We start from the raw sequence: 27,553 nt of genomic DNA, 5'->3' as shown, positions 1-27,553 counted from the left end.
GCGCCTCCAGGTCCGAGTCCCGCGGGCTCATCACGCCAGCAGGTATCTGCTCCTGCGCATGCGCCTGCCCGTGCCCGTAGTACCCATACGCCTGCCCGTGCTGTGCCGACCAGTCCGCGGCCTCTTGATGACCGGTCGGGGGGTAGGGGCGCGAAACGTCGGGCTGAGCCTCGGCGTCCATGTACTCGACCTCCGCGTGCTGCTCGTAGCCGTGATGCTGCGTGTAGTCGAGCGTCGGGTCGAAGCCGCGCTCAAAGTCGAGCCGCATGAACGGGTCCTCGACCCCGTCCGCCGCGGGCGAGTGCGCGGGGGGAAAGTCCATGTGGGGCGCGAACGTGTAGGAGGAGGAGGCCTCGGAGGGGCCGCGGTGCGCCCCAAAGGCGGGCTCATGTAATCTGGGGAGAGCCAAGGTCAGCGCTTGCGCGTACCGACTCGATGATAGGTTTGCTACCTATCCATGACCTGCGGACGAAGTTCTGGGAGTCTTGTGGCCGTCGAGGGGGTGGGCGACGAGGCAACCAGTTCAGGGAGAGGGTGCCTGTGCAGGAGAGGGCGAGGGCGAGGAGGGAGGTGGGCGGGGCGACAAAAGCACCGGGCGAGAAACTGTGCCCAGTGTGCGCCCCACTTCTATAAGTACACGATGCTTGGTCGCGGCAGGCGCGCGTACCACGGAGCTGCGTCCGCGTGTCGGAAGGAGCCCCTGTGCGGACGGACGCGGCGTCGCGCCTCTGCGCCATCGCCACACTGAAATTGGCCCGATCGAGTGCGCCACCGTCGCGCCGGTATTGCCAGCTCTCGCCCCGAGGCGCGATCGGGGTCGGTGGAGGGCTCTGCAACGGCTGTCTGTCATCCTGGATGGGCTGTCCGTGCCGCGAGAGCCAAGCGGTCGGCACTTTGGCGGCACTGCCAACGCGAGTGGATGTTATGAACCGATGACGCTGGTATAGACGTGTGATGCCTGGTACGGCACTGGACGGCTGGAAGACGCCGTAGGCCACATTGCCGCGCTCTCGAGAAGGACGGTCCCATGCTGGATGATGACGTCTCGAGAGTGCAAAGGGGGTTTCCAGCCCTGCGACAGATGCGGTCTCACCGCGCCGCAGCGAAACGTCAGTACAGGATCAACAGTTCTGGTGATTGCTTGGATCCTCACCTGAAAGCTAACACAATGCGCGTATGCGAGCCGGTCATTTTGCTCTCGGAATAGTCGGTCAAGTTGGCGGGTATGACCAGTGCTTGTTGTGCGGCTGGGGTATGCTTCCTAGCCTGCCTAGGCGAATTGCCAAGACGGCGGGCCTCGCATCCGCGGGAAGAAGACCAAAAGACGGTCTTCAGACATTGCAGTGGGTGGTTGAGAGGAGACAGTGATCAAGGAGGCAAAAGGCGAGAGGCGACCTCAAGCTTGATCAATCAACTTTCGCACTGGATCACCGGGCTTGATGGCAAAGGCGCCGAGTAACGCCACAACCGGATGGCCATTTGCGCAACGCTTGTCCCAGCAATAATACAGTAGTTCCTGAAGAGAATGAACACGTATTATAGTCCGCTTCCATACGCCCGAACACATGGAGAGCCGTATGGGAGAATATATCGACTGGGAATTAGAACTGCGCGCATGGGATATAACACAACAACGGCTCCGCCAAAGCCGAGCGAAGACGTACAAGACATGAGTCGTGGTCGTACGATCCAGGAGACAGCGGAAGACCAGGGATGAGGATGCTCAGCCCTTTGTGGCCTTTACAACGGACACAACGATGATGATAATGATAATGGCGATTGCGACGCCAATGATGATCCTCATCTGTACGAGAATGGACCATGCTGAGCATATGAAGACGGGAATGAGTGGAAACAACCGACCTTCATGTCCTTCCACCTAAGCATTCGAGACAAACAAATAGATCAGAGGCCGCATTCGGACATGTCAACAACTGAGCACATACCACATGTTCTGTCATCCGAGGCACGTCAGCGCAGCTCAGCATCAACTGGACGGGGGACATACCTTGCGAACGCGGTTCGCGCCACGGCGGAAAGTCTGCGCAGAGACAGCAAGGTTGTCTGAGCAGAGTTCGCCCGTATTAGCAAACGGTCTCACGCAGTGGGGCCATGCACCGCGCAGCAATGCAGCGACCCCCGATATCGCACAAGCAGAGAGAGGGGTACGCACCTGTCTTGTCCTGCAGCTGGTCCAGTCGCTCGCCACGCTCCGCGACCTTTGTGATGTTGTCCCTCATGATGCCGACGGTGTCGTCAATCTGCGCTTGGATAGCAGCAGTCTTTGCGTTTCCCTGGCCAGCCGGGTTCGAGGAGGAGCCGCCACGCGGCAAGTAGGGGTCATACGGCTCAGACCTGGAGGACGGCCACGATGTAAGGCGTGGGTGGAGGTGGTGTAGGGAGCAGGCAGCGGCAACCGAAAGCAGACCAAGTTTAGCACTCGGCAACAGGAGGCGATAGGGAGAGGACGTACATGGCTGGGTGAAGGAAGAAAGGGCGCGACCAGGCACTGAGAATGAGCTTGCTGAAGGAGAAGGGGCTGCGAGCAGCGACTGACCGAGTTATCGGAGGAAGAGAACGGGGACGGCGTCGGTAGTCGTGAGGGAGGTGGTCAAGCTAAGGCCGGTACGCGGCTGGTGACGAAGGCGCGGCGGCGCAGGCCAAACACGCACAAGCACCCGGGCCCCGCATCGCCCACGGCCGTGCCTTGGGTTCGCCCCTCCTCGACCGTCCGCAGCCCTCCGCCCGTAATCAGCAATGACCAGACAGATAGATGCGCGCGGGTTCCACCCGGCCGCTCATCATCTTTCGCGTTCTGCATGCAGGTGCACCTTCAATGACGCATATTTTTGCGGGCGCCAACGCACCTTGATCAAGTCTATGTGCTGTGCGTACTTCGCGAACGTCCCAAGCAGCTCCTCAGAGCTTGGCCTGCTACCCGGCTCCAATCCCCACATCCAAAAACCCATTTCCACGTGGCTGCATGGCGCGCTTTTAAAGGACAAGCAGGGTGAGAGCGCGGTCGGATAGGTCGGATGGCTTGTTCGTCAAGATATCAGCACCGCCATGCCGCACCACAGGTCCCGGCTTGCTCGCACCGAAGTGATGATTTCTCGGGTGAAATAGAAATAGGGCAGCAGGGAAGGCCGATCATCGTAGCGGCACAGTGAGTCTAGTCTTCGCTCCTGAGCGAGCTTTTCTCCCGAGCTTGGCTTTGAGGTTGTTCATAATACTTACCCACTCGGAAGCGATTCTTCGAAAGGAGAGACCGTAGATGTCGACAGCGAGGTGGAAGATGGAGCCGCGAAGTGGCCTCGATCTCTTTGACTCCTTGGTGGTTCAACAAGCCGCATCTAAAGACAACAAAAGAACAGGGGCCCGACAACAGCAAGAGGATGATCGACTGCATGTTGCCACGTCTCCGAAAGGTTCACAGGTTGACCTGGTGGCCCAGCGACTTCGTTTGCCGTAAGCTCGTGCACGCCATAGCACATTCTCCCTGCCCTTGTCTCGGGCCTCATAGACATTTTCAAACGTCCTAGAGGCAGAAGGGCCAACGGAGAACGTGAGAGTATTTTCGTTATTTTTGTCGACTATCGAGAAGCTCATCACAGATCTATGCACGCCGGCGCCTTGTCTCGTTGTTTATCATCGTCACATATCTATGTATTGGCCGCACAGGCTGCGGTGCAGCTCAAGCAAAATGGAAGTTCTGCAAGCCTTCTCGGCTGCTAGTGAGTAATTGATCACTAACGTCACTTCTACCATTTGCACATACATATATCTCCAGTTGCTGCGATTTCGCGAATATCACGTACGCGCCATGCACTTCCGGTCATCCGAAGTGAGTCCGTTGCGAACTTCTTCGGACAGCATTCTTTCCGAGCGGACCGCTCGGGACCCTGTGGGCCGCCACAAGGCCCGCCCTCTGCGGTCCAATTGCACTGACCTCTTACGACGTTACTCAAGCAGACGGTTCCTCACTCGGAGCTGAGATCGGCTCTTACGGGGCCCGACGGCGTCAGGTGCTGCACGGGACTGGATCCGTCTGCAGCCGTAGCTGTGAGTGCTCTCCCCCACATCACGCAAAGGCCTGACATTGAGCATTATACAGGGCCGTTATTTTTAGGCCTGTCCATGTGCAGTGGTCAACACGCTTCTGCAATGTCCACGTAATTGAGCGGCCCGTCCGGGTTGTATGGGATGTCGATACTCTATCTTAGTCAGCGGCTCCATCCGAGACTGGTTGAAGGCTGACGTCAATCATGTACGTTCATCATGCATTATAACTGCCTGGCTTTGAAAATCCTCACTCTTGCATGCTCCTGTTGAACGGTGTTTTGCCGGGCATATCCACTCTAGATATTACGTCTTTATGTCGCGTCTGCGACACCCTCTCTACCATCCCCAAGTAATTGGCATTGTGTTCCCACCGATGCATCACGCTGCCAGAGATGGAAGCTCACGAAGCGACATAAACCAAGTTGTGACCCCCGTTGGAAGTTGGGTCCATCAGACCCGTGTATTGAGCTCCACTGTTTTTTCCGCATCTTTCCCGCTCCTTCGTCTCGCGTTCATGTTCTTCCACTGACCACGTTTGTCGGATGTGCGCAGCTCTCTCCCTCCCCTTCTCTCTAACAATACCGAGGCGGTCCGCCGACGGTCCGTGTCGGCCCTCACGGACTTATGCAAGTGGCACACCAATGAACGCGCTTGGGGGGCACTCGCCAGGATGCGTTTGCACGGACGGTGATGTCAGTACTCACCCTCGTCGTATTCACCCTGCGGATAAACGGCATCTTCGAAAGACAGCCGATTCTTCCGCACAGTCTAGCCCTGTTCAGGAAACATGATGCGCGGTGACGCGCTAGCCGATGAAGAGCAGCATCTGGGAAGTATATAAGCACGAGGAGAGCAGAGGATGGACCTCAGACTCGAAGCCTCACCTCCTCAGCCTACAGAGACTCGCCTCGCCTAGTCATGAAGTGGTTCTCTGCCCTCGTCGCTTTCACTGCCATCCAAGTCGCTGCGGTCCTCGTCAGTAACGCGTCGAATTTTCTGCCCCAACATCCTCGATGTCTGACTATTAGCAATTTACACAGGCTGCTCCTACCACCCTGCTCAAGCGCGCCTCGGTTCATGAGACCGCTACGCTTGGCTACGCTGCTGGGTGAGCTCCCTCGAGCATACTGTTTTGATGCTCTGCTGACTGTACATCGCTGCAGTACCACCGGCGGTTCCGGGGGTTCCACCACCACCGTCACGAACTACGACGACCTCGTCGCCGCGGTCTCTGGCAACGACTCGAAGATTGTCATCATCTCCGGCACCATCACAGGCGACGATGCCGCGGTCGTGAAGGTCGGCTCCAACACCTCCCTCCTCGGCGCTGCCGGCTCCCGTGCGTGCACCCCGCTGCCAGTGTGCAAACGACGACGCTAACGGCCCTGCAGAACTCATCGGCATCGGCGTGCGCGTCCTGAACCAGTCCAACGTCATCCTCCGCAACCTGAAGGTTTCCAAGGTGCTCGCGCCCACCGACGCCATCGGCATCCAGGCCTCCTCCAACGTCTGGGTCGACCACGTCGACCTCTCCAGCGACCGCGACCACGACAAGGACTAGTGCGTGCTCGGCCCACTCGCAGGCGCGCTCGAGCTGGCTGACACCCCCCGCTTCGCAGCTACGACGGCCTCCTCGACATCACCCACGGCTGCACCGGCATCACCGTCACGAACTCGTACCTGCACGACCACTGGAAGGCGTCGCTCGTCGGCCACTCGGACAACAACGGCGCGCAGGACGTCGCGATCACCGTCACCTTCGCGCTCAACCGCTGGGTGAACCTCAACTCGCGCACGCCGTCCCTCCGCTTCGGGCACGGGCACATCTTCAACAACGTCTTCGACGACAACAACGACGGCATCAACACCCGCGACGGCGCCCAGGTCCTCGTCCAGAATAACGTCTGGACCGGCACCGACAAGCCCCTGTACTCCACCGACGAGGGCTACGCCGTCGCCACCGGGAACGGTACGTGTCCCTAGTATAGCCACTGCGCACATATATGCTTACGGTGCTCGTTTTTGCAGATTTCGGCGGCGCTGACAACGCCGCACCGGAGGGCAACTTCACCGACCCGCCCTACAGCTACACCCTCCTCGCCGCCAGCGCCGTTCGCAGCGCTGTTGAGGGCACCGCGGGACAGACCCTCTCCTTCTGAACAAGGCCAGAATAGTCACAACCAGCACGTGTTGCTCGGAATCGTTGTCTTCCTTTGATGTCCTGGGTAAAAATCCTATGCATTCTATCAACATGTCGTGTGTACAGAATGATGTGATATAATATAATGCCTAACAGAACCGAAAATTCAAGAGACAGCTGCAGAATCTATCGTCGTGGAAACTCGCGTGAACGCTATACAAATGTATTCCGTACAGGGTATCCTTGTTTTGGTGAAAGAGCGAACGTCTGTGTCACGTAGAGTGGATATAATAAAATGCAACGATGAGTGAACGGCGAGTAGAACGCGGAAGGAATGGATAACGATAGTTGTCGCAACCCCGGGAGGGAACTCACTGTTTGTCCAGCCCCGCTTCTTGAGAGACAATCGTAAGGAGCCCATCAACAGACTAGCGTACCGACTACTCCTCTTCTTCCTCCTCTTCCTCCATGATGCCACGGAAGGCGGGACCCGCCCGGCCCGCAGGCAACTGGCCCCTACGACCCCCACTGGCAGAGCGCGTTTCCGACGCGTCCCCTCCGAAGACCGACTCGTTGGGCAACGGCGAGCTGCGTCCAGCAGGAGACGAGCGGCCGGCCTTGTTGCGACCGCCCGTGCGGCCCCCAGACGAGCCAACGCCGAGGGTCGCCATGCCCGCCGCGCGCTTCCCCGAGCCGGACGCGCTCGCCGTGTTCGTGCGCGGCGGGGCGCTGCGCGGGGGCGGGGTGAGTAACACCGGAGATTGCTCCGCCTGCGCAAAGGTGGCGACAAGGGAGCTGGCCGAGGACGGCATCTGGCCGAGGCCGCCGACGTACGCCGGACCCTCCTCCTCCTCGTCCACCCAATCGCTCTCGTCGCCCATGCTGAGCGACTGCCGGCCGGAAAAGACGTCGCGGATCCCGGTCGGCGGGTCGGGCGGGTACACGGCGAGGACTTCCACGGTGGAGTGCGCGGCGCGCGTCTGCCACCCAGGCGGCTCGAGCCCCCAGGATTTCTTCCAGCTCGAGCGCCCGAGGGAGTTGAGGTAGCCGCTGTTCGTGCCGCTTGCGAATGGCGTCTGCCGTTTGTGCGCGACGAACTGGGCGGCGCCATGACCGCGACGCGGGGTGTCGTCGAGAGAGTGGCGCAGCGACTTGTGAGGAGAGTTGTTGCGCCGGCTGTCGGTCTCCGAAAGATCGTAGAGGGAACCCGGGCGCGACGACTGTCGTGAATGTGCTGACGACGCCGAGTTCGAGCGCAGATGTGAGACCTTGGTGGAGCCGCCGGGGGTCATCTGGATTTGTCGGACGACTCGTGTCGACGATCCCGAGCCTCCGCGCCGATGTTTCGGCAATGGCGAGGATGTCCTCCCCATATACATCGAACCAGCCGAGCTCGCAGATGGTGACTTGCGATGTCGCGGATGGTTGACGAAGCTGTGGATGGAACTGGGACGGGAGACGAGCTCGTCGAGCTCCGAGTTCGGAGTGTGGCTTCCGAACGAGCGACGGCTCTGATCACTTCGTTGACGAGACACGGATGCAGAATATGACGGAGATTCAAGGACGGGGAACTGCATTGACGCAGAGGATCGGCGAGAGTTGACACTGCTGGACCGTCGAGAGGAAACGGAGGCACGTTTGGACCGGTTTGCGTTCTTGCCTCGTCCTGCAACCTTGCTACCCCGTCCAGCCGGGCGTCCCTTGACCGTGCCTCTGTGGCGGGTGGCGATAGGACTAGAGCCATTGCTATTACGCGATGACGTCCGGTGTAGTGCGAGGGACATGGCGGGATCTTCCTTGCGCTTGCCTTTGGGATCTTCCCTGAACCACCGCTGGAAGGCGGAAAGCAAGCTGGCGCGATTGCGATGCCCCGAACTGCCGACCTTGTTGTTGCGAGATGGGATAGTAGGAAGGGACGTGAGAGTATCGGCCGGCGATCCTGTGTCTGCACTAGGTGACTGGCGTCCGGTCAAGACCCATGGGGAACCGACTGCGGGAGCAGGGTTCAACTCTGCCGGAGGAGGGGTAGAAGACATGGCCGAGTCCTTGACGGCTCGAATTGGGGGTGTCTTGACGAGTTTACTGGACGAAGAGCCATGTGACGCACGAGGTTCATCCGGACTAGCGTTCTTCATCCGCTCCTTCTCCTTCTCCTCCCTTTCCTGCCGCTCTTTCTGCTCACGGACCGCCTCCGCAGATTTCTTCCGAACAAGACCGGCAGCTTCCAGCGCAGTGGTAGCACGTTGCATGATGCTGACACTCCCAGAGCGAGCTTTGCGGCCCTTGGAGCCTTGGTTGTCCTTGTCCTTGGAGCCGCTGGGGGTCGTAGGGTTGGACTTCATCGTCAGTTCGGTAAAAGAGGGAGTTGGCGACAGCATGGGGTTCGGTGAGTCCCGCGGAGGAGTTGCAGGACGGTTGGTGACAGGCGCTGTAGGCGTTGCAGGTATGAGTTGCACGTCCGGAGTCGGACGTAAGGATGCTACGAGGGCCGGTGGTATGGGTGGCCGCGCATCCTTGGAGCGTCCATTTGTTGTAGGAGGATCGTCCTTGGGCGAAGCAGCGCGGACATCTGCTGGTTCACGTCGCGACACAGAAGCTCCTCGAGCCCTGGGACGCGCAGTTTCGACGGAAGCTTCGGTCGCAACGTCGGTCTGCTCTGCTGGCTTCTTCGCACTCTCCTCAACAGCTTTGCGCTCTGATTTGCGCTTGAGCATCCACCAGAGAGCTCCAGTCGCGTCGCACGCATCGTTCAGGACGGAGTGGACGATTTGACCGGTGTCGAGGCCCAAGCCACTCATGTTGTTCAGTAGCTCGCGTTCCAGGGGAGTGGAGAAGATGAGAGGTGCCGGTGTCTGGAGGATGGACGAGAAGTCTTGAGGAGGAGTAGGGACGGACGACTTCTCGAATGTAGCAGGTCCATGGTCCGACAAAGTCGAGGAGACCGAACGACGTTTCGTGCGAACGGGCGTACGAGTGGGGTATGCCGGTGGGAGCCTCGGGTTTGAGCCGTTATCATTGCGAGTGAATGGACGCCGGGATGGGGTGGAATCCGGTGCATCGTCGACTTTCTCACTAGTCTCGTTGAATTCCTCGGGGATAACCTCTGGAAGTTTGCCATTGCTAGGAGGTGGTAGCTGTCCAGTGAGTTTCTGAAGAGTACTTTGTGAGTCGCCTGTGAACTCAGTGATGGTCTTCTCATCAGGAGTTCCCGGATTCGAAGAGAACAGCTCCGAGGCAGCAGAGTGGAAAGTAGCATCCGATGCCGATGAAGCAGAGGGGGGTTGCGGGTAGCGTGCGGTCAACGTTTGCAATTGCGTTGGTGAACCTGGTCTGGAAGGGGAGGGAGAACCGGTCATGATTGAATATCGCTTGTTATCTCGTGGGGGTGGAGGCGCCGTGAACCAGCGGTGATTGAGGATTTGAGCAATAGTCAGTCGTTTCGTTGGATCCACTTGCAGGACATTGGTGAGTAAATCTCGGGCCTCTGCCACAAGTTGTGAGGTTCATGTGATGAATGCTCCTAGGGCAATCTGCCCACAGGAAAATTGGGAAGTGGTGTGCGTACCATCAGAAAGCCATTCCGGGTCCTCAAACACGCCCTCGATCACTTTATCGCGCATAACAGCCTCGTCGTCGTCGTCAAATGGTAGCGTGCCGGTGAGGAGAGTGTATAAGATAACACCGAGTGACCAGACGTCCACCTCTGAACGAAGGACTATTATTGTAGCTTCCGCATAGTCAAAGTAGGAGTGCACACACCTGGCCCCAGGTACTTTTTCGCCATCAACATTTCGGGGGCAGCGTATCCAGTTGTCCCGCAAAACGTTTCCAGCAGGTTGCCCTTCTCGAACTCGCGCGTGAAGCCAAAGTCTCCCAGCTTGACGCGGCAATGCTCATCTAAGAGCACGTTCTCGAGCTTGAGATCCCGGTGAACGATGCCCTTGCCGTGCACATAGGCAACCGCGAGACAGAGCTGGCCAAAGAGAACCCTCGTCTCGTCTTCTTCCAGGCGGCTCTTCTCCACGAGATAGTCGAAGAGCTCGCCGCCGCAACAGAGCTCGGTGACGAGCCAGATGCTCGACTCTGTCGCGATGACTTCATACAGCTGGGTTACGTGCGGATGGTGCAACTGTCGGTGGTGGTGAATCTCCCTGGTGAGGGCGGCGGACATGGCCTTGGGGATTTGCTTGATGGCGACTCGGGTGCCCGTGAGGCGGTGAGTGCCCATCCGCACCTTGCCATAGGTGCCTGTGAAGTCGATGAGCACGGCGCTCGGATGGGGGCATCGTTAGGCGTAACGCTGCGTACCCTCCCCTATGACCTTCCCGAGAGTGTAATTTCCAACTACGCGGATCTTCTGAGAGGAAAGCTCCTTGCCGAGTTCATTATATGCATTGGCAAGCTGGGCCTTGTGGTTCTGAGCCTGCGAAACAGACCCAGTTGGCCTGTGTCCATTGCTAGTGGGGATCATGGCGACATATACAGAGAAATGAACGAGTGACGGAGTGGGGGGGGGTCGTGAAGATAGTCTACAGCGTGTGTGTGTGACAACCCGGGTGCGGTGACGGACAGTGGTGGGGAGGTGGGGAAATGAATAGGAACGAGCAAGGGCGCAGCGATGCTCGCAACTCCTTGCGGAACTTTCCCGCACGTGACTGACTCATCACGCGCAGCAGCCTCCACACCTCCTTCCGCGAGGCTTGATAGCATCTGCCACGAGCCCTTACCAACTTACTCGCAGCACATCGCAACGGAGCGCACGACGTTTCGCATCGACAGCCCGCCCATTGCGGGATCAGTATGTTCAAGTGTGATGTGTCTCATTGCGTATGAATGAACGATGGATAGAAATACAATGCGATAGCCGGAAGATGCGATCTGTAATCATCGAAAAGCCAAGAGAGAGTTTGGTGGGAACCCGTGTCAAACGGCCCCGGAACTCATGATACGCTCTACCTCCAGCTGCACTCTCACACGTGCAGCGGTGCCTTCCGGAGTAGCTCCTCCGATGAGCTGACCCTCGAGGCCATGATATCCAGTTGTCACTCCTTCGTAAAGGAGCGCCAGCAGGCGTATCCATTGCTGACCCCATACTTCGGCCGCGAGTACACCGCAGACATCCAGCGCAGCTAGAGATGCTAGGGTTAGACACATTCACGTATGGTGACAAGCAGCACTCACTACTCAGGAGTTCTGGTGCGACAGGACTTCCCAGCATTCTGGGGTCTTTAAGCATGCGCGAGAAGAACGTCCAATACCGCGGTAGACGCATAAGGGAATCGAGTGGCGAGTGGACCGGGGTGGCAAGGATGTGGAAGTAAACTCGCATGATGCCCGAGACGCGAGTGATGTACTCGGGCAACGATTCCTTCTCGTCTGAGTCGCGATATCCTAAAGCCTTCCGCCTGGCAGCCTGCGAGAACGGGGTATCGTCGGCGTCTTTAACGGGGACGGCAATAGGTACAGGCCATCCTCCCGCGCGCTGGCAAAGTTTGGCCCAGAAAACGTGGGAGAACCCTTCCAGTGTCATCAACATGTTTGTCGTGACTCGTGCCAAAGGAATGGCACTCTTCTTCTCTGCCGTGACTTCCGTCTCCGCCTGCAGCAGAATGGCTTTCGCGAGGGACGACATGAGAGCGATGTACACCTTGGGATGATGTGGATAAGGAGGTCGAAGCATATTGGCAATAGCATGAGACTAGTTTCAGAATGTCAGTACTATTCAAACATAGACGCAAGTTCCTTACTATCCGGTTGATCTCTTGGTCATCGTTGGTGAGTTGTCCAATCTTCGGCGTTATAGCACGCCGTCCGGCGCTCCAGAGGGGTTTCAGAGTAGGATCACCCTTGACGAATTTGACGGCCTCTTTGACATTCTACGCCAACGATGTTAATGACGACAAGTCCCGGTAACAGCAACTCATAGACATGCAACGCACCTTCAATTGTTCTCGGGCCAATTTCCAGTCCTCGAACGCAGTAGTGTTGCCCATTGCGTGGCGTTGGTCCACTTCAGCGGCCTCGCGCTCTCGTTGCACCTTCTCTGCTTCCGCCTGCTTCCGTTTGACCTCCTCCTCTTGTTCCTTCTGCTTACGTGCCTCCTCCTCGACCTTGCGCTTGCGCTCCTCCTCCTGGCGCTTCTTCTCCTCTTCTGCTCGTTGAACGCGTTCTGCCTCTTCCCGCTTCTTGCGTTCTTGCTCAAGCTTGACACGAACGCGATCCTCTTCAACCTTGATAACCGTGTCAATGCGTTCCCAGAGTTTTCGGTCGCGTTCCTTCCACTGTTCACGGAGCTGGCTTTCTTCCTGCTGCCTCTTGAGGTTCATGGCGGCGAGTTGAGCCTGGACTTCCTTGACCTGCTCTGCGTGCAACTGGGCGCGTCGCTCCTCGTCCTGAATACGGCGTTCGTTACGTGCTCGCATGCGCTCGGCGCTCTCATGAGCATGCTTCTTCCGAGCAGCACGCTGCGGAGAGCGTCAAGTCGTGATAAAAGGAGGGGGCATGAAACATACGAAAGAGTCTTGACGAGTTTCCTGTTGCCAATCTTCGTACGGGTCATGGTGGTTCAGGTGACGCCGAACACACGACAAATTGTCTTCCACCATCCAGCGTTCTGCCAGTGTCTTTCGACGCGTTGATTTGCTACCGGTTGGATTAGAAGCAAGGGGGCATGCACGGCCAAGTCAGACTCACGGTGGCTCCGACTCCGACTCCCCTCCGTCCAAACTAGAAGACGAGCTCCCCACGTCCGACTCCAACTTCGAGCGTCCATCTTCGTCATCCTCAGAGGAAGAGTCTGGCGAGAGTCCGAACGTTGAACGCGGTCGGTGAAGCCTATCCCGTCTCTTAAACCTCAGGGCAGGATTTAGACTAGCCATTTCCAAAACGTACCTGAGGCGCGACGAAGAGGGTGGCGGTGACTGGGACGGGGTACGGGGGGCAGCGAATTTCATGCTGAGCGCGACAGCGAAGCAGCACGATGTATTCGCTGACAGAGAGGGAAGACGTGGTGGACAAAGGTGACGGCTGCAGCACGCAGTTGACCCCGCCTCGTGCCTCCGCCACACTGAACGTCGGATGCCACGTGGGAACAGGCGCTCGTCTAGTGTGTCGCCACCAAGCGTCTCCCGGGACCGGCCCGCCCGATCCCGCCGACCCCAGGAGTCTCCAATCAATTCCGAAGCCGGCGAGTCGGCGTCGCGCGACTCAAGCATGCCATGACTGCATCCCTCACCAGTACCCATGGCCCCCTCCAAGCCACTCTTAATTCTCAGACGTACCACCACACCCCTCCCCATCCATGACGGCACCCCCTTGCTCCCGGCTCCAGCTTCCAACGGAGCTCTTACGTCAAATTGTCGCCGAATACGTCCACTGCGAGTCGGTCCTCGCGAAGGAACGAGCACCTCATGGACCCCGAAGAAGCTACAAACCTGCGTGGAAAGTGGTTCAATCGCTGAGCTTGGCCGCCAAAGCGCTGCGTCAGCTTGCCCTCGAAGCATGGTTCGAGGTGTACTTTGCCCCATCTCCAGAGGCCCTCCTGCAAGCTTGGCCGGAGTGTGGTTCGTGGACGAGGTGGGTCGCAGCAGCAATTAAGTTCCGTGTCTGCACCGATTTACAGATCTATCAGAGAGTTGCATTGCGTCGAGCTTGGGACCGACCTGCAGGCGCCGCCCTTGCGACACTGGGACTACAGAACGTTTCATCGTCTCCGCAAGCTACGCGTGGACTTCGACCCCGCCCAATCCAACGCATCGCTAGTGCTGCGCTTCGAAACTCCCCGCTATATCACCTCGCAGATAACAACACTCGAGCTATTTGACATCTCGTGGCCATCTCCCAAGACGTTGGAGGTGATAGCCCGGGCGTTCCCCAACATCGAAAACCTGAAGCTCGCACAAGACCTTATATGGTGCAATCTCTGCAACATTTGCCGGTTTGCGACGTTCAAGGACCCACCTCCTGCCGAGATTTCGTATGACAAAGTCGTTGGGCTGCCGGTATGTCGTCATGCTCTGCGCCGCATACATCTACCAATGGTCTTGGGCAGACACACTACGCGACGTACCTCAAGGCTCTCATCCGCCTGCACACGTTCACGCTGTCCATCGTGTATGGTCTGGGTGGGTTCACGTCCCTATCAAAAGGCAACGAGAATCTGTGGACCGGAGAATGCGACGCGTGCATGGACATCATGTACGCCATTGATGACTTTCGGTGCGACTGGGTCGAGCAAAAGAAGATGATCGAGCGTCCTCCTGCTCTCAAGCTCGTCAAATGGCAGTTTCGACAAAAGAACGAAATCAATGTTGCTAAGGACGAGGACAGCGACGGTTCTACCCTCTTGGACTATACGGACCAGGTTACCACAGAGCTGGACGAGTGAATGTGCAGTGCGTGTTTTCCGCCACTGTCAAGGAATCACAGTTGATTTATGTTGGTGTGCACACAGGCCACATAATTTACTCCGTTCTACGTCACTGGAACTTCTCAACGACACGATCGCCAGTCCGATATGCATGATACTGGGGTCCTCGGAACTAGAGCATTGAATGGTACGTTCACGAGCACGTCGAACGAAAGCATATTAATGACTTCCAGTCTCAGCATCCTAGTTGTTTGTAAAGCGCGAACAGCGGGAGACTTTGTATCGTGTGGATCAGTGTTCTAATAGATACCCCGTATAAGTTCGCTGCTCTTCCTCCTTGCCTCCCTCGCACGGCCCTTTCAAGCCACAAATGTGAATCCAGTTGAAGGTCCGTCTGTCATTACCTTGTTAGATGAGGGCATACGTCGACGCATTATAAATAGGTTGGCTGCGCTACATCGATGACCGTGTGTGCTCCCCAATGAAACGCGCACATGTGAACGTCCACATATGAGTCTGTCAGATTTCTACAACCGCGGTGCCGGCGTTGGGAGTCTATGGTCACATTTCCCGTCGGATGGGCCGGCGGAGGAGGGCCCGCTTTCTCAGGCTATGGTGCGTGGATCGGTCCGAGCTGCCTCTCAATCAACCTCACATATGATACAGCTCCGATATTCCCTCGTTATCCTACACAATCGTGCTGTTACATCTCACGCGTCATCTGTACACGCCGCTTACTTGGTCGCGTGGGCGGAGTCCGCGGGGGGCTGTTCCAATGCGAGCAGTCGTGAGGATGAGAGCAGGGGGTGATGCACAGCATGGACGATGACATACCGCAGAGGTGATGCCGAGGACGCGGGCGAGCGCGTTGAACTCGTCGGTGGTAGGAACGGCAGCGCCGGTGCAGACTGGACGTCATCGGCCAAGTACAGTGTCAGATGTCGTCGCACAGCGGAGAGGAGCGTGGTGGTACGCACTGTCAACGACGTGCTGCTCGCTCTTGCCGAGCGCAGAGGCGATCTGGCCGTAGGACATGCCTGGGAGACGGTTTCGGTCAATGAGGACGGCGAGATCGATGGCAGCGATGAGCGTGTTGTCATACCCTTCTTGTCCTTGGCAGCGGCGAGGGCAGCGCACTGGGGGTTGGGAGCCATGGCGAAGTGTTGAGTAGACGGGAGGAGCTTGACGGAGGTGGGGGTCAGAAGACGGGTCAGACTGGCTCTGTCGGAGCTCTTGGAGCTTATATAGACAGCAACCTGAGCGGCTTCTATATAACGTGCTTCACGCTCTACTTATTTACGCCGACCAAGGGATCGGATCGACAGCGATTATCTAATATCAACTATCTAATCTATTCGCTAGATTTGGCTCCATGCCCCGTCGTGCCTCCGCTCGTCCCTGGTGATAGTGGGGGGGCCTGTGTTAGAGTACTTTACCACTACACCTTTATAGGCATCGTCGGTCGTAGTAGAGATTGATATTCTTGCAGAGTACGAGTCGCAAGCCACGAGCAACCTCAGTGCGCGCAAAGATATGTCTAAGAGCTTCGAGATCATCTTGCATTGTAATCTTATTCACTTGAAGAGGTTTAAAACTGGGACTATTCCAAATAAATTGATGGCTGAAGTGTAAACTTGTTGGATCTCGTTTAAACGTTCAGACGTTCAAGGCTCGCGCGACGTGACGCGGCAACTTCGAGTCACATGCTTAGGTGTGCATCCACGTGACTGTAGCGCCGAGGGGGGCTCCTGGGGGACCACACATGTGGTGTCCACCGTCCACAACGTCCTCAAACTCCCTTCCTCAAGACTACTGCCAATCTTGTCAACATGGTGAGTGCTCAATCATACCATAGGCTCGGATTCTAGGAGCAGATGCAGCGAGAAGTGGGTGAATTCGGATGGATTGGCTGATCTACATCTGGATGTAGCCCCCCAAGAAGGTCAAGGTCGCCCGGGAGGAGCCTGTTTCCCTCGGTCCCCAAGTCGCCGAGGGCGAGCTCGTCTTTGGTGTTGCCCGCATCTATGCGTCCTTCAACGACACTTTCGTCCACGTCACCGATCTCTCCGGCAAGGAGACTATCTCCCGTGTTACAGGTGCGTTTAGATATATGATTGTGTTACTTCATAGTGTCTCACGGGCAAGAGTGCAGGTGGCATGAAGGTCAAGGCCGATCGCGACGAGTCTTCCCCCTACGCTGCTATGCTTGCCGCTCAGGACGTCGCTACTCGTTGCCGCGAGGTCGGTATTACCGCTCTCCACATCAAGATCCGTGCGACTGGCGGTACTGGCACCAAGACCCCAGGCCCCGGTGCGCAGAGCGCTCTTCGTGCCCTCGCTCGTTCAGGCATGCGTATTGGGCGTATCGAGGACGTTACCCCCATTCCCACCGACTCTACTCGTCGCAAGGTGCGTTTCCTATATCTTATCCTGCTACCACCAGAAACTCAAGAAACGCGAATTAGGGTGGTCGCCGTGGTCGTCGTCTGTGATCGTTGGACTCACAGGCGCACAAAACATCATCTCCCTGGTCGCTGCTACGTGTATTGCTGTACATGCCGGGTGCGAGAGTGGAATGATCAAAGGTCGCTGCACGACGCGCATCAGGCCCTTTGACTTGTGCAAAGGCCTGCCCCGTGGTCGATGCCCATGTTTCTCTAGTCTTTGTGTGCCTAGTGTGTGTGATATGTTGTATTCCATGCTCCTGTATACGATTTCCGAGCTCCGTATAGTGGGTCGATCGGTGGGATGACGGGTCACGGAAGCGACGCTCTGATCCGAGTGACGTAGTTACCAGTTAGTCTGCGGACCTGTTTCACTCGTGGGCACACAAAAGCAGCGGCCCGGCGTCACGGTCTACCTTTTCCTCTGTCTTCCCCAGTCCCAGATCCCCAGGGTTTCGTTAGTCTCCGAGCCGTCGCGGGAGGCTCATGGAGCTCAAGCTTGTCTATCGCAGTCTTCGCCAAATCTCGGACTGGGCGCTGCGCTTCTACTCCGATGTATATGTTGAGGGAGAAGAGAACGTTCCCGAGCATGGTCCTCTCATAATGTGCGTCTGTCCCGCCCCGTTTCTGAGTATCTGGGAGGCCTCATTCCGCATTCCAGAACGTCATGCCACCACAACGAAATCCTTGACGTTGCAACTCTATGTGAGTCCACTTTCGTCCTCCCTTCCCTCCCCGTGCCATTTGGACCCGCGGCTCACTCGCACCGCGAATACTCGTCTGGGGGCAGCGATATCCATCCCGCACGGACGGCCCGTCTGCATATGGGGCAAGTCGACGCTGTTCAAGAACCCGATCGTGCGCCAAGTCCTCCTCTCCTCAGGGGCGATCCCCGTGGCGCGCAACCCGAACGCGACTCCCCCCTCCGAGTCCGCGACCCCCTCCGACCGCGGCAATCCCCCGCACTCGCACGCGAACGACGCGCTCTTCCGCGACACCTTCAAGGCCCTCGAGCGCGGGGAGGCTATCGGCGTTTTCCCCGAGGGCACGAGCTACACCGAGCCGGGCATCGCGCAGGTCAAGGACGGCGCGAGCCGCGCGGCGCTGGGGTACGTCAAGTGGGTGCGGGAGGGGAAGGGCAAGGGAAAGAAGCTGCTTATTGTGCCGGTGGGGATTGTGTACACGGACAAGTCGCAGTACCAAAGCGCGGTGAGTACTCGTTGCATGATGTTCGAGGGGTCAAGACCTGACGGGGCTACGGGCCCGCCTGTGAAGGTTCGCGTCGGATGGGGCAAACCTCTAGACGTGGCGGCTTTTGTTGAGGATGTTCGCGAGAAGAGTGGAGACGAGAATGAGGAGGAGGACTCACGTGAGGTTACCAAAGCGTTGTCCGCGGAGATTGAGAAGAGGATGCTGGCTTTGACAATCAATGCCCCAGACTGGTGAGTAAGCTGCATATATGCGTTCTGAGAGGCATTGGGTCGAACAGGAGGTCGGCTCTAGGGACACGCTATTCGCGGCTGAAATGGCTCGCGACATTTTGTGGGCCTCCGAGCCTCTGCAGCCGCAGGAGTTTGTGCCCGTTTCTCAAAAGTAAGCATCAACCATTGCGCTTAGCATCCACTCCCTGATCAAGTGAGTTGGCTCTAGCTTGATCACCCTGTTCTCCGACAAGAATGCAGCACCCTCGCAAGTCAAGGCTCGTCAGGCCCTCCTCAAATATCATGCGCTGCTTGAATACACGAACATGTCTCATGCCTCACTCATTGACCTGCTCCCTGACATCTCCATGCGTCCAGTGGCCAGCAGTGCCATGCTGCTCGTCGTCCATCAAGTCCTCCGAACAGTGCTCCACCCCCGATTCGTGCTTTTCCTTCCTGTCCTCCCTCTACACATACCCGCGTACGTTACGGGCCTCGTCGCCAGTCGAGTTTTATCAACACCAGGAGAGGAGGAAACTCGCGCCCAGTTCAAGGCGGTCTTTGGTGGGCTCGCGGCCACTGCGGTGTATGCTTCCCTTACCCGCGTCATCGTCAGTCGAGTTGTCGCGAACCTCTCCCGCGCACATATCGATGTCCCCGAAGCATTTTCTCCTCTGTTTGACATTTTGGTGAAGGGCGGGCGATGGTTCTTCGTAGACCAGGGACAGTTCCCCAAAGTCAGGTCGACAGCTGGGTTCTTCGGCTCGTTCTATATCACAGCATATGTGGTGTCTCACTGGCACAATTACTTCGTTAAATGTGAGGGGATCCATTTGCCATCTTTGACATTCGCTCACCCTCTCTCAGCGAACTACGCTCAGTTCAAGCGGCTTGTGGCCTCCGTCAAGCTCTGTCTTGGTGCCCTATCACCCGCTTCCGGTTCCCTCAAGGGTGCAGCTCTTGCGCCTTACACCACGAACGAGATCCCACCACCCAACCCGTACATCCGCCGCCGCGAAGGACAGACAGCTCCCGTTCACATACCCCCCGCGCCGCCGGTGCCCTCACGGGTCCTCATCCGACCACTGCTAGACGCGCGCATGGATGCAACTCGGGCGATGTGGTCTTTCCTCGCAGACTCAAAGTACCTCAATGGTCTGGTGACCGCGAAGATGAAGGGTGAGGCGTGGATGCAGGTCGGACCCGTGAAGCGTTGATACATCTCTGGAGGTCTTCATACTGGAACCTGGCAGGATAAGATCTGAATGTCTTTCTATTCGTTCCTATATCATACATTCTCGTCCTTTGTTTGTAGCACGGGGTTGCAACCCGACGGGACGCGGGTCGTTCTACCTGGTGCGTCCTCTCAGAGTTTACTGTCGCGCCGGATCGCTCAATCCGAACTAAGTACAGCGCCCCCTTTCCACCCAATCTAAGGCGTTGCGAAGCTCGCTCGTGCCATGAGCGTCCAGAACATCGGGCTTCTGCCGACAAAGACACGTCGACACGCTATCTCGCAAATCTGCTGCTTTGCTGATGCTGAAGCGGGACACCCCATGCAAAGTATCACCGTAACCATCGAGCGTACGCTGCCAGCCGGTGCGTGAAGTTGTCTTCATACGTGATTGTGCGGCAGTCGTGCACTTCCCAACAAGTCCGGAGACTGCTTGTTGAAACGTGGCCTTCCCTCAGGCATCGGATATCGCTCACTGCCGTCTCCGCCGCGTTCGGAGAATACAGTGACGAATTTGATCGTCATCATGGAGTTTGCCCGGATGCTGCATACTTACGAACAGATATGCGCTGCGCATTGACATGACGTTGGTCTGTCCAGTGGCGTACTGCTGCCACATAAATTTCACGCCACTAATAAGTGCGGGTTAAAGCGAGGTTGTGAGAGTACATGTCAGCGGAACATGTCGTTGCCTACGCATCGCTGCCACACCACGCCCGTCAACAAGCACAAGATCTTCATCCTTCGGGGACAAAGTGGATCGTGCGGCAACCTTGCTCTGCACGATGCGGGCGCAGTGATCAAATCTTATGTTGTCTAAATGTGTTCGGATAAGTGGCCCCTCGGGGATCCGCTAGCGCAGCGCGCGCATATCAAACACCGCTTTGCGATTCTGACCTTGGTGCTAGTAGCCTCAGGCGTGTCGTTCGCGCACGATGCGCGCAAAAGCCCCATGGGTTCGTCCGGACTCCTGGCGAAGACAGCAATTTGTCAGTTCAAAGTAAGTGCAACACTACATCTTTTTTCGAGGACTTAAAGACTTAGCACAGCCGTCTCGGGCGTGGAAACTGGACTCGAGAGCGAAGGACGTTACGGAGCGATTCGGCACACATCCCTGCGTGAAACGGTCCGAGCCAACCGGATTCGTCGCTGATGTCCGGGCGCGCGCAGTCAGGACAAGCTTTCCACCGCGACTACTACATTCTCCCACCCCACCTCCGCTCCGTCGCGGCGTCACAGTCCACCCCTCCTTGCACGAAGGACGGTCGATGGATCGTTGTTGCTGTGCGGTGCGGTGCTGCGTCTGCCGCCGGGAGCGAGTAGCCCGGATGTGCGGGTTGCCATTTCAAATTGTTCCTTGTAAACCACCGGGCCTAGCGGAGTACGCTGACTGTGCGGGCGGATGTTCCAGCGAGTGAGTAGGCCCGGGTGTGCGTGTCTTCGTTGCGTATCTTCGTTTCAAATCGCTCCGTGCAAACCACCTCCGCGCCGGGCTCAGCGCGGAGTCGGACTCAGTGCCAGGGTCTCCGCACAGTCAGCGCACTCCGTTGTGGTGATCGACTTGCTTTGCGGAGACCCTGCGAACGGTCTGGAGGGTCAGAAGAAGAAGGTAGGTGTATGAGGTGCTCATGCACAACTCTACTTGCGCAGGTAAGCTTCTTCGTGCAGGATGTCCCTATACGAAAGCGCTTACCACCCCAGCCGCAGACCCCGGATAACGAGGCTTGGCCGCAGCCTCGCCGCTCGCGTTGCTGTGTTGCCTGTACCCGGGGCAAGCGCCTTTGAGAAGACGCGGCACGCTGTGCGATGGATTTTATGCAACAGTGGGTGTATACATAAGTACTTGGCGCAACGCCACGGATCGAAGTAGAACACACCACTCCCCGTGGAGGCCCCAGACTCACTCAAGTTCTTCTGTGCGTTTACCTCCTTCTTTGCGTACATCTCCTTCAGTGCGTATGTCTCCTTCAGTTGGTCGCCAAGTCGTGCGCTCACAGCAGATATCTTCTCCACTTTTGTACCCCATGCCTATCCAGATGTAAGTTGTGTTTCTCCGCTTCCTTCCATTATACACAATAATGGACACCATCTAGTCGCACCATCGGAGCAGTATTTGCCTACCCCACGAACGACTCCCACAGCTTGGACGTTGTCGCGTCTTCTCACGAACTTGCCTCCGACTCAATGCCACACTCAGGGAAGCTACGGGAGTTCAGCCGTCGTGCACCTTCGGATGCCGAAACGGCCCTGACATCCGTGCCCATTGCGGCGCCGATGCCTCAATATTCAGGGCCATCGACGAAGGCGAACCCTCTCAAGGCGAAGTTTGTTGACATCGACGAGCGCGAGGTGGTGCGGACGCCCAGCCCAACGCCTTCCGAAGTGCATATACTCAGGCACAAGGCACGTATGTGCGACTGGGGGGTTATTCTCAACTGGCGGACGTACAAGAACCCGCGGAGGCTCTGTAAGTGTCAGCCTCTGGACGCACGCCTGGGTGGTTGCTTATCGGCGTCCGACACCTTTGCAGTCGCGCTCATCGCTACGATCACGTTCATCACCGTCTTCGCGCTGTTCTTGGGGTTCAAGAGCCGCATATCAGAAGTACTGGAACCCTTTACAGAGTGGATTAAGCAGTGCGTGGCTTCTGCATACCCTCGATGCTCCAAAACACTGATGACTGGGCCTGGTGGACAGCCTTCCTGCTGGCTGGCTCATTCCCATCGCTGTGCTGCTCATTCTTTCGTTCCCGCCGGTAAGCATCACTACGCTCCTATCGATTCCCAAACTCAAATCTGTTGTCTGGACCAGCTCATTGGACACGAGCTAGTCAATCTTCTTTGTGGTGAGATTTACGGCCCCTGGATTGGCTTCGGCATTGTCAGTGCCGGGACCCTGTTGGGGGAAGTCGTCAATTACCTGTGAGTGGGTTTTGACCGCACCCAATACATACTCTCTCCTGACCAGCTTTAAGGGTTTTCAAGTACTACTGTACTCAACGTGGGAAAAACTGGGAGCGCGACCAACTTCAATATGCCTTAATGGCGCAGGTTGTGCGCGAAGGTGGCCATTTAGTGCCGATTGTCATGCGCTTTAGTGCCATCCCGAGCCATTGTACGCCACTCCCCTCTCGCGCGCACTTCAAAAAGCTGACGACCGCCCTTACCCAGTCACCACGACCGTTTTTGCCACGTGCGGCATGAGTTTATGGGTGTTTTTCGTTTCCGCCTTGGTGTCCCTTCCCAAGCAATTCGCCGCGGTATACATCGGTTCTGACGATGCAGATGGCAGTGAGTGATAGCGTTCGTCGATGGCTTTTCCTAGAGTCTGACTCGCGCGTTTCACAGAGAGAAGTCCCCTAGGCCAGGCGATCAAGTACGTCGTCCTAGCGATCACCATCATCATCACCTTCGTCGCAGTGTGGTGGGTCAACCGCCGGATGGACCGCGTCAAAGGGCGCGTCGTCGCCAACCGCCGCCAGTTCCGGTACGTCCCTCCGTGCTCCCGCGGAGTCTCCTCGTCTGACCGCCCCCACGGCACGCTCTCAGCAAAGAGAAGCTGGCGAGAGCCCAGGGTCAGCGCATTGAGCGACCCGCCCCGAAGACCGTTGCCTCCAGCACCATCAACATCGACCTCGAGTCCGGAGCCCACGGCGCCGAGGACGGCGAGGGCTACCCGACCCCGCGCTTGTACATCGCCCTATCTTCCACCGACGGCCCGTCTCCTCCCGGGTCCCCGCCGCAAGCCAGGCGCGGGGCTAAGGCCCCTCGGTCGTTCGAAGCTATCGAGCTTTTGACGTCGAAGACGGCGCGTTAAGATCGGGCTTGTCCTGGTGGTGGTCATGCCCGGACGCTGCAGAATGGTTATCTCACTCAAGAACGCCGACCGGATCCGGCACTCGGTACCGTGTTGGGAGTATCATTCGGGATAACATACCTTCGGCGTGTTATCTTGCGGACTTGTTCATTTGTATGTTGTGTGTAATCGACGAAGTTGGTAGTACAATGACGCTGGAATGCTCTTTACTCACGAAATCGATTTTTGGCCGGGGGAGAGAGAGTTGATCCTCGACTCCTACGATGAAGCATGAGCTGATAAGATTAGATTGCGCGAGACACCGATCGTGGCCCACAGTCAACGGGCGGCTACGTCGCTATCTTTTCGTCCAGTTCGCGGGCGAACCAGGGTACCTCCTCGCGGTCGGCCCGACGTCTCAAACCAACGCATCGGCGAATGCTGCACGGGATCCCGTTCCGGTCTCATACATCGTCGAACTGCTGAACCAACGGCGCCCCCATCTGGCGAACACGTACACACCATCCATTCCACTTGCATTTAACCACCTTTTCAGAGATGATGCTCATGACAAGCAGTTCACAAAACTGCAGCATACATCGATGTACTAATATGACCAGTGTTTTATTTCACCGACTGACTAGGGAACACTCCAAATAGACCACCACGAGGCGGTCAGACGTTGGTGGAGGGTACAATATGGACAACATCCGGAAGGTTTGTCCGTCCGCCTTTCTATCTGGATAACCTTACATCGGCGTCTCAAGGTAGCTCATTCAATCTGGCATCTAAAGAAGTCACTTTATCCACCACTTCTGAGCAACGGGCATTTCGATCGGAGCGCCAGCTAGTGCGTGGTTCGTTCCAGTGACTCAGGATCGAGTTCTCTAGCTCAAACTCTCGGATGCATTCCTCGTCGCAGGGAGGTCAAAGCTGTCGCACGGCGGCTAGCCATGCATGCGTTTAGGGCTTTCCAGACACCTCAATCGCGCAACGCGTTGACAATACCACGTCGACCACTCCGAAGTTCGCCTCCTCGTTCATGAAGTTGCAACTCTTCATAGTACTTCTGGAAGTATGTGGTGACGTGTAGGACTCCATGTGCATCCCCGCAAGAACGCGTTCCGTCGCATCCGGAGATGTGAGATCTAGGTTTGAGGGTCAACGACTCGCTCCACCTTCTCAACACTGAGTTCTAGCCCCCACGGCGCCGGCGGTGGAGCCATCAGCGGCAGACGACAGGATGCGTCCTAGCCAAGTTGGCCGTTAGTACGGTACTGAATATTGAATGATGCAGATATACCAAGTTCTGTGGAATGGTACAGATATATAAATCCGGCTCGGCTCTTCGAGACCTCGCAAGAACCTCCCGCCTCCCTTCTCTGCGTCAGTCATGGTTACAGTCACCATTCACAACACACTTGGGGCAGCCTACATCAGTATGCAAACCGCTTTTCCCGCCTGCGTGTATTCTGACAGTGCATCGGATTGCTAGGCTCGATCATTTCTGCGATGTATGTTGCCAAGGGTCGAGAGAAAAGACCTATCCATGCGACTGATATCCAACTCTTTACCAGCTTTTATGGTATTACGACGGTTCAAACGGCAACATACTTCCGTCGGAATTCGAACGACCCAGCTGTGTTCAGGATCTTGGTAAGTGCTCGACACCGTCTATCCGGTTCAAATGATTGGATTTTCGCACAGATCAGTATCCTGTGGTATGGTCACTTTGAAGTGGAACCGTGCATATCTGCTTACTAACTTCATACATCCTCTTAGGGTTCTGGACACGCTTTTGACGATTTTGGTCCGTCACGCGGTGTACACTTACACTATCGTCTATTTCGGCGACCCGATTGTGGCTACGAGGCTTGTATGGTCAGTGCCGAGCTTCTGGCCTTCGATTTTATGCTGACCGAGTGACAGGAGCACCACAGTTCGTTATTTCTTGACTTTAAGCTGTCGTGTTCGCTTGACGTCTATCTGATATGGGTTTTGAAAACGCAGGCGCTCCTGTTTCCTTCGGTGCGTCCTCCAGTGTCACGCAACAGCTTCTGCTGTGTACGCGCAAACATCCGCTGAATCGATACCCCTGCTCTCAGTGTGTCAATGACGCCATTATCAGAAGGTGAGTTCTGTGCTTGATATTTAGTCACACTCTCACACTGCTATCATCGTGCTCCAACGGCTGGCAGCCTGTTCATGTATAGGATCTGGAGGCGTATGTTGCCCCTCTGATTCACGCCACCAGACCTCTGACTGATATCTCCTGCAGTATCAAACAGGAATCTCGTGCTCCTCATGATCTGCGTATGCGGCTTACCTTCTCATGATCGCACTGATCTCGCCAATCTGATGCTACATTCTCTGCAGATAGTAGTGTCTTTGATTGCTATCGGTGCGTGTGTACCTCGGAAGTCATGTGAGGGCTAAATGCTCATCGTGCTGCTACAGGGTTTGGCCTGGGTACGTCGGCTCCCGCAGATGCGCCGTGACGCGATGGCACTGATCATGTATTATCTCCAGCATACGGCATCAAAAGGTGAGTGAGCTGCACCAACGATCATATACTACTGATGGTCATTTCTCTCAGTGTGCAGTCGAAGAACTATGTCGAACTGGAGAGGCTCGAGGTATGGTCCTACCACTATCCTCCGTCGGTGAAGCACGCGAATGAAAGATTGTGTCTTCAGTGGCTGGGATGTGCGGGTCTTGCGGCGCTGGCCTTCGCGGACACCTTCTTCGCGACAGTCCTCTGCTACTTGTTATCCACACGTCGGACGGTAAACAGAAAGTAAGTGCCACGAATAGTTCCAGATTGCATGTGTCGTTCTCAGCACTGTTTTCTCCAGGATGGACAGCATCGTCCGAACACTCATGATCTACGCCATCGGCACGGGCGGCCTTGACGCGTCGGTGCCTACTCTAATCATCACTCGGGCACGTCTAACCTCTCCACGATTTCTCTCAGTGTCTGCGCCATTGCCTGTCTTATCGCGGTGAGTAGAATATCTGGCTCCAGAAAGCATCTCGGCTCGCACTGACATCAGTAATCTTCTCTCCCTTCAAGTACGTGGCCTCTCCCTCGACCTTCATCAACATCGCCATCTACTGGATCCTGCCCAAGCGTGAGCTTCCCGCCGCCACTTGCACACGCACTGCACCACCTGACCGTGCGGACAGTGCTGCTGAACGCCGTCCTCGTGACGTTCAACGCGCGCGAGTCCCTCCGCGACCGCATGGCCGCCCAAAGCTTCATCCACCTCTCCGCTTTGTCGTCCACAGCAGCGGCGCCCACCAGTGCGGGCCCACGAAGGGTGAACGGGATTGTTGTGTCGGCAGTGCCTCCACGGCCCTTCCTCGCGAAGAAACAGTCGGAGGAAAACGTGTTGGAGAACGTGCAGTCTTCCCAATAGCTGTAGAATGTGAAGGGCACGAAGCAAGAAACGAATGTACGATTCACACGGGATCGCCTGGACCGATGTAGCACGAGCAACTGTTGACGTTGATCGGTAGACCACCAGGACTCGCACCAAGGTTGGATAATGTCATGTTTTCGGATGTAAGCGCAACGCGCTGGTATACGTAAACAGCGTGAAGGTCGTGAAGTATCGTAAGGGCGGTCATGAGACCGCAGTACTAGTCATTATGCGCGAGGGCGGGGCGTGTAGCATGCGATGGGGGACAACACATGTCGGGGATAACGTACTCTTAAGCGGCCACGGGGACGAGCCGGACGGAGGGGACATTACAGGCATTACAACAACGGCGACGGACGACGGACAGCGGCTACAGGTGGATGAAACGGGACGATGACGGCAAGAGAGACGAGGGTGGGGAGAGCGAGGTAGATTAGGCACGACGGAACGACAACGGCGAGGATCGGGTTCTAACTAACAGTACGCGACAGGGGAGGGAGAGCCAGAGGGGACAGCGAGCAAGCAGAGAGAGTACAACACCGAACAAATAAGTAGGCGTAAAAAAGGAATAGATATGAGAGAGTACATCAACGGAGGAAAAGACGAAGACGAGACCAAAATAGCAGGATAACATAGTGTAGTAAATGGGAGTCCATGAGGACATTTT

General features: G+C 56.8%; 9 protein-coding genes across 9 annotated transcripts; 6 read left to right on the top strand and 3 right to left on the bottom strand.

The window, feature by feature from the left end:
* Positions 1–1,723: 1,723 nt before the first annotated feature.
* On the bottom strand, positions 1,724–2,354 carry BXZ73DRAFT_52426 (synaptobrevin-domain-containing protein; the record flags this gene model as incomplete). Its single annotated transcript, XM_048020814.1, has 3 exons — positions 1,724–1,824; positions 2,005–2,064; positions 2,174–2,354. Coding segments are annotated over 3 exons (342 nt in total), but the record flags the coding sequence as incomplete, so codon positions are not given.
* A 2,626-nt stretch (positions 2,355–4,980) lies between these two features.
* BXZ73DRAFT_52389 (pectate lyase) lies at positions 4,981–6,221 on the top strand (the record flags this gene model as incomplete). Its single annotated transcript, XM_048020808.1, has 6 exons — positions 4,981–5,031; positions 5,103–5,170; positions 5,226–5,401; positions 5,454–5,622; positions 5,682–6,031; positions 6,091–6,221. 6 exons carry the CDS (start codon positions 4,981–4,983, stop codon positions 6,219–6,221), a joined length of 945 nt encoding a protein of 314 aa, XP_047874376.1.
* A 421-nt stretch (positions 6,222–6,642) lies between these two features.
* On the bottom strand, positions 6,643–10,673 carry BXZ73DRAFT_52411 (Pkinase-domain-containing protein; the record flags this gene model as incomplete). The annotated part of the gene is made up of 4 exons (XM_048020811.1): positions 6,643–9,686; positions 9,768–9,905; positions 9,962–10,450; positions 10,511–10,673. The coding sequence occupies 4 exons, from the start codon at positions 10,671–10,673 to the stop codon at positions 6,643–6,645; spliced, it is 3,834 nt and encodes a 1,277-aa protein (XP_047874375.1).
* Positions 10,674–11,125: 452 nt separating this feature from the next.
* On the bottom strand, positions 11,126–12,807 carry BXZ73DRAFT_52319 (GLE1-like protein-domain-containing protein; the record flags this gene model as incomplete). Its single annotated transcript, XM_048020789.1, has 5 exons — positions 11,126–11,331; positions 11,384–11,900; positions 11,950–12,078; positions 12,142–12,666; positions 12,715–12,807. 5 exons carry the CDS (start codon positions 12,805–12,807, stop codon positions 11,126–11,128), a joined length of 1,470 nt encoding a protein of 489 aa, XP_047874374.1.
* Positions 12,808–13,502: 695 nt separating this feature from the next.
* On the top strand, positions 13,503–14,588 carry BXZ73DRAFT_104837 (uncharacterized protein; the record flags this gene model as incomplete). The annotated part of the gene is made up of 3 exons (XM_048016032.1): positions 13,503–13,777; positions 13,833–14,202; positions 14,253–14,588. 3 exons carry the CDS (start codon positions 13,503–13,505, stop codon positions 14,586–14,588), a joined length of 981 nt encoding a protein of 326 aa, XP_047874373.1.
* A 1,134-nt stretch (positions 14,589–15,722) lies between these two features.
* BXZ73DRAFT_92028 (putative 40S ribosomal protein RPS14) lies at positions 15,723–17,062 on the top strand (the record flags this gene model as incomplete). The annotated part of the gene is made up of 4 exons (XM_048026215.1): positions 15,723–15,725; positions 16,501–16,666; positions 16,723–16,979; positions 17,036–17,062. 4 exons carry the CDS (start codon positions 15,723–15,725, stop codon positions 17,060–17,062), a joined length of 453 nt encoding a protein of 150 aa, XP_047874372.1.
* Positions 17,063–17,500: 438 nt separating this feature from the next.
* Positions 17,501–19,652, top strand: BXZ73DRAFT_52423 (glycerol-3-phosphate-1-acyltransferase; the record flags this gene model as incomplete). Its single annotated transcript, XM_048020813.1, has 7 exons — positions 17,501–17,619; positions 17,676–17,719; positions 17,805–18,223; positions 18,290–18,456; positions 18,518–18,607; positions 18,665–19,254; positions 19,303–19,652. The coding sequence occupies 7 exons, from the start codon at positions 17,501–17,503 to the stop codon at positions 19,650–19,652; spliced, it is 1,779 nt and encodes a 592-aa protein (XP_047874371.1).
* A 2,291-nt stretch (positions 19,653–21,943) lies between these two features.
* On the top strand, positions 21,944–23,465 carry BXZ73DRAFT_52388 (snare associated Golgi protein-domain-containing protein; the record flags this gene model as incomplete). The annotated part of the gene is made up of 7 exons (XM_048020807.1): positions 21,944–22,136; positions 22,200–22,305; positions 22,367–22,424; positions 22,481–22,590; positions 22,644–22,783; positions 22,840–22,963; positions 23,024–23,465. 7 exons carry the CDS (start codon positions 21,944–21,946, stop codon positions 23,463–23,465), a joined length of 1,173 nt encoding a protein of 390 aa, XP_047874370.1.
* A 1,392-nt stretch (positions 23,466–24,857) lies between these two features.
* BXZ73DRAFT_104833 (uncharacterized protein) lies at positions 24,858–26,883 on the top strand (the record flags this gene model as incomplete). The annotated part of the gene is made up of 19 exons (XM_048016031.1): positions 24,858–24,903; positions 24,960–24,978; positions 25,042–25,120; positions 25,172–25,185; positions 25,247–25,345; positions 25,394–25,403; positions 25,475–25,492; positions 25,570–25,595; positions 25,663–25,688; positions 25,743–25,777; positions 25,841–25,865; positions 25,922–25,933; positions 25,994–26,009; positions 26,061–26,100; positions 26,161–26,261; positions 26,320–26,379; positions 26,439–26,466; positions 26,538–26,595; positions 26,651–26,883. The coding sequence occupies 19 exons, from the start codon at positions 24,858–24,860 to the stop codon at positions 26,881–26,883; spliced, it is 945 nt and encodes a 314-aa protein (XP_047874369.1).
* Positions 26,884–27,553: the final 670 nt, after the last annotated feature.

This window comes from Epithele typhae (assembly GCF_022376455.1).
Source record: "Epithele typhae strain CBS 203.58 chromosome Unknown BXZ73scaffold_56, whole genome shotgun sequence".
NCBI lineage: Eukaryota > Fungi > Basidiomycota > Agaricomycetes > Polyporales > Epitheliaceae > Epithele > Epithele typhae.
The sequence above is the reverse complement of the archived record's forward strand: the minus strand, read 5'-3'. Positions and strand labels throughout refer to the sequence as shown.